Consider the following 8,782-nt stretch of genomic DNA (forward strand, 5'->3'; position numbering starts at 1 on the left):
AAAGGATCATATTTCTATCATTTCATAGTACTTCACTTGCTAAATAGCTAGTACTATTCTATGTCTAGGATTGCTTGTCTAGGACTCCAAGCGGAGTCCAAGTGGCCAATGAGAAGAAGCTAGGACAAACTTTTTCAGGGACGTCGATCATACACTTGGTATCATCTCCTAAGAAAAGGTTTGTATGGTTTACATTGTTCTTCATCTATCTATGCTATCTCTTTGAGGAGAGTCTAAAATTGGTCTCCTCGAGAAATCCGGAATGCCCCTCTAATTTTAGACTATGGTCCTATAAAATCGTAACTCCTAAGAGCATCAAAACCCGAGCAATCATAACGTAATCGATAACGATAACAATGGTGTGATTACGAGATCTTTCGATAGAATCCCTCCTCCATTCATGGTGAATGGGTGAGGATGGATACCCAAATAAGCTCTGTCTCGTACGAGTTACGAATGAGGTGTGTTTGAGCAGGGGGATGTATAGCATGCTCAAAGTGGCATTTTATGACAGGTGAGAGCAGAGCAGGCACTTTGACTCCAGTGGAGTTCTCTGGCGATTCCTGACAGGCTCGATCTTTGATCAGTCTCAGCATGCTTTCTCTCCATTTCTTCACTCCCTTTGAACAAGCAGAAAAACGGTCACTTTTCTCTCCCTCTCTCTCTCTCTCACTCTTGCCTAGGAACGTGTCTGCTCGTAGGCGTAGTTCATCACCAAGTGTCGCTCAATCCCTGGATTTGACACTCTTAGACGGGCTGGACTTGTTCGTCAAAACTTCAATGTCAAAAAACGGTTTTTTGACATTGAAGTTTGGCTCTGGCAAAAAAAAAAAAAAAAAAAAAACAAAAGTGGCAATCAGTTTTCTCTTTATTTTTTCTTTGCCGGACTCTGCGAGAATATCGAAGGAAGAAACATCTTTTTCCAACTCCAGGAAAAAAAAAAGGGTTTAACCACCGACTTGCTTAAAGTCAGTTGCAGTAAGTGACGAGGATGTAAGAGAGAGAGAGAGAGAGCATGCAAAAGGCATTTCCTGTGAGGCTAAGTATTTAAAATGGAAGCCATATGAGTTCGGTAAAATTAAAGTATTCTGACGTTGTTTCTGCGATGCTGGCTGGAGAAGCTGGTGATGCATCAAAGCCAAGAGAAACTAGACACAGTGGAGATGCTTTTGTGCCCAACTTTATCTCTCTCTCTCTATATCTCTCTCTGTGATGAGAGAGAGAGAGAGAGAGAGAGAGAGAGAGAGAGAGAGAGAGAGAGAGAGCGAGCCCGGCCCTCGTATTAAATACGCCATTAGAAAGCTCGAAAGATGTGAATGAAGAGATTCCCTCCCTCTCATTTTGGTTTCTTTCCTTTAGCTTTTGGCTTTTGAGTGAGAGAGGGACGCTCCTTTTCCCTCCTTTTGCTTTTGCCTTCCTCGCCATCTTCACACTCTCTTTAGTGTTTTCTTGGTACTCATGTGGGCTTTCTTTCTTTCTTTCTTTCTTTTTTGTCTTAAATTTCCATTGTTTTATGGGTGTGTAACTTTGTAGAGCCAAGAGGAGAGGAGCAGAGTGTGATGTTCCCTCTCTTTCTAGAGCGTTCCTAATCTTGTACTTCTGTTTTTTGCTGGTGGTTTCATTTCGACTGAGTAAAGCGACATTCTTGCTTGAGGTCTACTCACCAGGTTGTGTGTGTGTTGGGTGTGTGAAGGTTGGTGAATTTTCTTTTCTTGGGGATTGAGTCATCTGGGTTTTACCATGCTTCTTTTTGTTTGCTTGGGGTTTTGGTAGATTTTGGGATTGGAGCTTTTAGTTTGGAGATTCGGGCACCTAAGAGTTTGAGGATCCGTCAACCTATTTTTCTGGGTTAGAGAACAGTAAGAAGAAGAAGAAAAAAGCAGACTTTGAGAATGCCACCAGGAGGAGGACCGGCGCCACCGCCGAAACAGGAGGAGCTGCAGCCCCATCCAGTGAGGGATCAGCTTCCCAACATCTCTTATTGCATCACTAGCCCTCCTCCTTGGCGTGAGTTTAGCATTCATCTGAATTTGCTTCTGTTTTATTGTTCCCCATATTTGAGCAAGTCTGGTTTTGCATTGATTCTTATTTGATTTTAAGTTTAGTGCTTGAATGGTTGTAATTGATCGGAGCTGAACGATGTTCAAACTTTGTGCAAATATCTACGTGGGTTTTAGCATTCTTGTAAATTATTGTATGATTTGCATTTTTACTGCAGCTGAAGCTATACTTCTTGGATTCCAACATTACTTGGTGATGCTTGGCACAACAGTCCTCATTCCAACTTCTTTAGTTCCTCAAATGGGAGGAGGCAATGTAGGCTTTTACTTGCAACTATTCATGAAAATCCTCTGTTTCATCTTTCTCTTTATTAAGGAATTCGATCACTCTGACCTGAAAGACAATGTTATTCTCTCTCCAGGAAGAAAAGGCCAAGACAATTCAGACAATCCTGTTTGTAGCAGGTTTGAGCACTTTATTCCAGACTCTGTTCGGGACCCGTTTGCCTGCTGTTATAGGGGCGTCATATACATTCGTGCCTACAACCATCTCGATTATATTGGCTGGCCGATACAGTGATGTATTGGATCCTCTAGAGGTTGTTCGCGAGGCCCCGTCAACTTCTTTTTTTGCCCCTATTATAAGTAACTCGAGTGTTGACTGAAGCACCAGATTTTGAAAAATACAGAGATTCGAGAAAATAATGCGAGGTATACAGGGTGCCCTCATTGTTGCCTCAACTCTCCAAATTGTCATTGGCTTTAGTGGCCTCTGGAGAAATGTTGCAAGGTCAGCAGTAACTTTCTTTTTTGGATTGAACATAGAAAAGTTCTCCAGTCGAACATATCACATTGCCATTTAGACCATATTTTCTAGAGAAAGGTTCAGAAGACTCTGGTTGCATTTGCATGTGACTTACAAGCATAGAAGTTCGTTGTGTGTTCAAATATATAATAAGCTTCCAAAAAATGTTGCACTTATCAGTTACAGGTTTGTGCTTCTCAAGCGTAAATGAACTGGCTGCTTGCAGCAATTACTTGTAGAAATACTATAATGGCTAATTCTTGCCAGCATTACTTAATTAACAGGCAACCACAATATACTATTTGTTCCATTCCTTTTGTTCAAGCAATTCTCACTGTAAAACGGTTGCTTGTTTGTTTTTGTGTGTTGCTTTCAGATTCTTGAGTCCGCTATCTGCTGTCCCTTTAGTCGCTCTTTCTGGATTTGGGCTGTATGAGTTGGGTTTCCCTGTGGTAGGTGATTCATTTTGGTGATTCACTCAGTTGAATGTCGGAATTGCTCTTCAATTTACTCATGCCATTAACTGTGTGTTTACCTGTTTAGCTTGCAAAATGCGTGGAGATTGGGCTGCCTCAAATTATCCTTCTAGTGATCTTTTCCCAGGTTATTATTGTCAACACTGATGTGCTATTTCCTAGAGTGCTTTCTGTTAGAGCTTAATTCTCCTCTAGTGATTTTTTGGATGATTGCAATTGTATGTGTGATGTTTGCAGTATATACCTCATCTAACACATGGAGAGAGGCACGTATTTGATCGCTTTGCTGTTATTTTTTCGGTGATAATTGTGTGGATATATGCTCATCTTCTCACTGTGGGCGGAGCATATAAGCACACGGCACTCAAAACTCAACTGAGTTGCCGAACTGACCGTGCTGGAATAATTGGTGCTGCACCGTGGTAAGTCCGCCACTCCCTTCCAACTAAAGAGATGATCTTTTATCAAGGTTATGGCAAGTTGTCACTCGCACGGGATTATAACACTGTGAGATATCGTCCACTTGGAACCGATTCTGCAGAAGCAACGCTTTTAGAAAGTCGATTGGCTTTTTGATTAGTTTGTTCCTTGGCAATGTTCATGCAGGATACGAGTACCATATCCTTTCCAATGGGGAGCTCCCACATTCGATGCAGGAGAATCATTTGCAATGATGGCTGCTTCCTTTGTTGCTCTAGTGGAGGTTCGTACCTCATCTCAACTTTATTTTGTCGCCAAATGTAATGTAGAAATGCATCAAGCAATCAATTTGTTGTCAATTGTTGGGAATTAGTTATCCCGTCTTTGCTAATAGAAATAAGCCATATTACGTAAGGTTAGCTATGGTCTAGCAATCTTCTTGTGATCCTTCAATTTGCCTGACCCTATTTGATGAAATTAAGCAATCGTTGCTCTTTTTGGATCATAGGCAAGTTCTTCGGATTATATTTTGCTTCTGTTGTTTGTGGATATAGGATTATTGCCACACAAGGCTGGTCAAATATTTCTAAATTAAGTCTCGTCAAAAGAGAAATTCAGATTCATTCTCTCATCAAACAAGAGTTAAGGTTAATCATTGAAATTTAGACATCCTATGGCTGATTCTGCTAGTTCCCATCATTAGGTTTTTATTCATCAGGCTTCAACTGATTTTTTAATTATTGTCGAACAGTCAACTGGTACATTTATTGCTGCGTCAAGGTATGCAAGTGCTACTCCAATGCCACCTTCAATTCTTAGCCGAGGTGTTGGTTGGCAGGTACAATTCCTACGTTCTTTCATTTTCATCTCATAGGAAACTTCATATTTTCTCCAGTAAGATTTTTCTGTAGGACAGCAATTCGAAACCTCCTCCCCTATTGCTGGTGTCCCTGAATATACATTTTCAGACAAACCATATTCATTGACTTGGGCCGACAAAGTATTTACACGCCTCAATTCTATAATTGATAGTTGCGATTGTATAATTTGCTTACAATTCTGTTCTCCTGATTGAAGGGAGTAGGGATTTTGTTCTCTGGGATTTTTGGGACAGGAATTGGATCTTCTGTAACTGTGTAAGATTCCTTTTCGTCGTGTCACTTCATCATTAGCAGTTGCAGAGTATATCATCACCTCTAGGCAGCCTCATTTTCTCTGACTTCCATTACCCCAATTGATTTGTGTAGTGAGAACGCCGGCTTGTTAGCCCTGACGCGTGTCGGCAGCCGGAGGGTCGTGCAAATATCAGCAGGTTTCATGATATTCTTTTCTATTCTTGGTAAGAGACTAATGTAACAATTCCCAATTCATACAATAGGGACTGTCCCATCTCCTGCATATTGGTGACAAATTTACATTCGTCCAGGGAAATTCGGAGCCGTCTTTGCTTCGATTCCAGCGCCAATTATTGCGGCTTTGTACTGTCTCTTCTTTGCCTATGTTGGTATGTTCTGTGAGCTATAGAAAGTTGGTCTTGTCGTGCTTTTGGAGTGTGGTTAACTCTCTCTCTCTCTCTCTCTCTATGATGCATGAGCAGGTTCCGCCGGTCTTAGCTTGCTTCAATTCTGTAATCTAAACAGCTTCAAGACAAAGTTCGTGCTCGGGTTCTCCGTCTTTATGGGCTTGTCCATACCTCAGTACTTCAATGAGTACACGGCAGTGAATGGCTATGGTCCGGTCCATACAGGAGCAAGATGGGTATACTGGCTAATCCTTGTTTATATGTTTATTTCCTTACGGGTGCTAAGTTGATGCCCGGGTTCTGGTGCTAATGAGGGTCTTGAACTTGGCAGTTCAATGATATGATCAACGTGCCTTTCTCGTCCAACGCATTCGTTGCCGGATTGTTGGCTTACTTCCTAGACATCACGCTTCACCGCAAGGATGGTCCCACGAGGAGAGACAGGGGCATGCACTGGTGGGATCGGTTCCGTTCATACAAGACGGACACGAGAAGCGAAGAGTTCTACTCTCTGCCCTTCAACCTCAACAAGTTCTTCCCGTCGGTTTGAGAATTCGCCTGCGGAGATTCTGAATGTATGTCTTGATCAAGTCGTGCACCTGCTTTATGTCGAAGCAGGTTGCCCTCTGTGATCTCTCTCTCTCAGCATATATGAATCCAGATTGAGCAGCATGTTTTATAGACTGGAGTGCTTGTCTTTCGGATTGTCGTGTGTTATATGCGATAGCATTAGTAAATTTGAGTTCTTTTTTGTTGTCTATTATTCTTGTTTCTAGTCGTATTCTGCTTCCATCTTTACCGTGTGAGTAGCCTACCTGCCACTATCTTTTAACTGCAAAATGTCTTCGTGAGATTGAGCTTCTTTTCTTTTCTCCTCCGGTAATCTTCAATTGAATTATATGCCGGGCTTGTTCCGGTTCGTGGATACTTGTATCCTACTTCTCGAAAGGACTCGCGGACCTGTGTCTTGTGATTCTTTCGTTGCGTTATGCACTTCATTCGTCGGTTCCGGCAGCGGCAGAGCAAAGGAAGACATAAGAAACTTTTTCGCCGGAGGAAAGATGGGGCCAATCTCGATCCTCCTTGTGCCGGGATGTATTGCATAGCAGAAATCAGAGGTTACGAAAAGGAACTCTGCAGGGACTTGCGTAATTGCCGAGTTTCGTGTCTCATCTCGTGATCCGATACATGTCGTCGTCTCGACAGGGGAAAAATACTAAAGTCTTAAACCTATTACATCTGTGTTAATTCAATCCTAAACCTTTTTATTTTACTAATTTCATTCTAAACATTTTGACGATTTGCTAATGTAGTCCATCCGGTCAATTTTAATCGAAAATCACTGACGTGGACGTTGGCCGTCTTACGTGATATGGCCAACCGACATTGACAAGGATAATTTTTTAATAAGTTTTATGAATTTTTTCTTTTTCTTTTTGCCGATGGCTAGTGACTAGCCACCAGCCAAAGGCGATAGCCAGCGAGGGTCGCTCCCACCCGCCACAGGCGAGGTTGCCCTGGCTTGGCGAGGGTCGGCCTCACCAAATCTGGCGAGGGGGGCAGACCCTTACACAAGTTAGGGCGACCTCGCTGAGCGTCGTCTGGGTGAGGGCAAGGCCCGGCGAGCCTCGTGTTAGCCTCACCAGATTTGGTGAGGGTGGCCATCACCCTCACTTCAGCGAGACCAGCCCTCGGCGACCATTGCTTGAGGCCAACGACCCACTGGCCACTAGCAAAAACAAAAGGAAAAAAAAATGAAAGGTAAAAAAAGAGAAAAAATTCAAAAAAATTATTTAAAAATTGTTCAAGTAAGCACTGGCTGTGTTATGTAGAACGATCAGCATCAACGTTAGCGATTTCCGGCCAAAATTAGCTAAAGGGACTCATCATAAGGTTTACGACTCAATTAGCCAAATTCAAAGGTTTTTGATTGAATTAGCAGATGATAAGAACAGTATGAGTGTCATAACTTTTGTACGGCGTTTATTTGAGTGTCAAAAAAAAAAAATTTCCACTCAAGTGCCACATTGGAGTAAAATTGATCATTTGAATGTCACTTCCGAAAAATCGTTCTAAGTGGATTTTTTGTATTTTTTAAATTTAAAATTTTCTTTTTTTTTTTCTATGTTTTTTTTTTTCTGTGCATCGGCCGCAAAGACCTCACCTAGGCCGGCAGGGCCGCAAAGGCCATCGCCGGCTACTAGTAAGGTCGCCTCGCCCTCGCTCGCGATCGGCGGAGCTGTGAAGGTCCTCGCCCAGGTCCATCGTAGCTCGCCAGCCGCAGGCAAGGGTGCAAAGGCCCTTGCCAGATCTGGGCGAGGCCAGCGGCGGATTTTCCAGCGAGACAAATTGTCGATGGCACTTAAATGATCGATTTTTCAAATTTGTGGCACTTAAGTAAGTGAAAAAAATTACAAAAATTGTCCATGTCGGCACCGGTAATACATTGTAGGATGATCGGCGTTCACATCGGATTTTCAGGCAAAGCAAATCACCGATAGCACTTAAGTGATCGATTTTTTAAATTTGTGGTACTTAAGTGAGTGAAAAAAATGTTATAGCGCTCAAGTGAGCGCCGTACGAAAATCATGACACTCCTACTATTCTTATCACATTGACAGAAATATAATAGATTTATAACTTTCTTTGTAATTTACTCTCTTGGTAGTGGTTTTTTGGTTAAAAGAAAACTTACTCGGTTTTCGTTAATCGAATTTTGGTTGTAGTTTTTGAAAAGCGGCCTTTCGAAGTCCCAAGGTAAAGATTGCTCCATAAAATTTAGGTTTCTGTCCGGAGAAAAGAGTCCAGCTAGCATGAAGGTACAGTTTATGATGATTTTGCGTCGGTGCAACATCGGCCACAAATTTCAACTTGTAAGAGACGAGCAACCGGATTTGAGAAAGTGCCGTGGAATAAAGATTTTGTTTTTCCCATTTTTATTAATGAATAATATCACGTTGGCCCCTCTAATTTTGTCCAAAATCAAAATCATCCCTCTATTTTTTTTTTCTTTTTTCTTGTTAAAAACATCCTCCACGACTTTTTAGAAAATGCCAATGTTAGTCCTTCCGTTATACTTTTTCACTTGCTCGTTGATTTTTTTTTTTACATAGAATGCAGAATGAATGGCCTAAACGCCGGAATACACGTGTCAATGTTATGAGTCGCTCAATATTATTTTCTAACACCAAATTGACACAACATCAGACGACACAATAGAAAACAAAATCGAGAAGGAGAGAAAGGGTCCACCGTGCCTGCCATGGCAACGAGCTCAAGCTCTAAACTTGTAGAAACCATGGTCACAGAGGCCACAATGTTGGGGTTTCCTCGAGTGCTAAAAACGCAGCGGAATTTATAAACCAAAACCCTAGACAAGATCCATGCGTATATTGAAATCTAAACAGAAGTTCGACACGTACTTTTTGTAGATCGAAGGTAAATTGACAATCGATTATGTCTGGATTAGCGCCCTAAGTGTTGCGCCTCTACCGGTATCCACACACATGAACGGAAGTCTCCAACGATCCAAGTGCTAGCTAAAGATCTTGGACTTCTT

The 8,782-nt window shown here is 42.0% G+C and overlaps 1 protein-coding gene across 4 annotated transcripts; it reads left to right on the top strand.

The window, feature by feature from the left end:
- The first annotated feature begins 497 nt into the window (after positions 1-497).
- On the top strand, positions 498-6,021 carry LOC115670896 (nucleobase-ascorbate transporter 7). 4 transcript variants are annotated; one of them, XM_056310308.1, is made up of 15 exons: positions 498-641; positions 1,774-2,007; positions 2,219-2,316; positions 2,423-2,599; positions 2,690-2,790; positions 3,182-3,257; positions 3,349-3,408; positions 3,519-3,703; positions 3,888-3,984; positions 4,453-4,539; positions 4,779-4,837; positions 4,949-5,040; positions 5,128-5,205; positions 5,299-5,459; positions 5,555-6,021. In XM_056310308.1, the coding sequence occupies exons 2-15, from the start codon at positions 1,893-1,895 to the stop codon at positions 5,771-5,773; spliced, it is 1,605 nt and encodes a 534-aa protein (XP_056166283.1). In that variant the 5' UTR covers positions 498-641; positions 1,774-1,892; the 3' UTR covers positions 5,774-6,021. The 4 variants fall into 4 exon arrangements, with proteins under 4 accessions (XP_056166283.1, XP_056166282.1, XP_056166284.1 ...); XM_056310307.1 differs by lacking the exon at positions 498-641 and adding an exon at positions 1,300-1,452; XM_056310309.1 differs by lacking the exon at positions 498-641 and adding an exon at positions 1,468-1,678.
- Positions 6,022-8,782: the final 2,761 nt, after the last annotated feature.

Source organism: Syzygium oleosum, unplaced genomic scaffold (genome assembly GCF_021117445.2).
Source record: "Syzygium oleosum isolate NSW1041296 unplaced genomic scaffold, Sole_v2.1 Sole_v2.03, whole genome shotgun sequence".
Classification (NCBI taxonomy): domain Eukaryota; kingdom Viridiplantae; phylum Streptophyta; class Magnoliopsida; order Myrtales; family Myrtaceae; genus Syzygium; species Syzygium oleosum.

Coding starts and splice junctions, on each gene's coding strand:
- LOC115670896 (XM_056310308.1), top strand. CDS start 1,893: ATGCCACCAGGAGGAGGACCGGCGCCACCGCCGAAACAGGAGGAGCTG. Junction 2,600..2,689: donor ATGTATTGGATCCTCTAGAG/GTTGTTCGCGAG, acceptor TGAAAAATACAG/AGATTCGAGAAAATAATGCG. Junction 5,460..5,554: donor TCCATACAGGAGCAAGATGG/GTATACTGGCTA, acceptor TGAACTTGGCAG/TTCAATGATATGATCAACGT.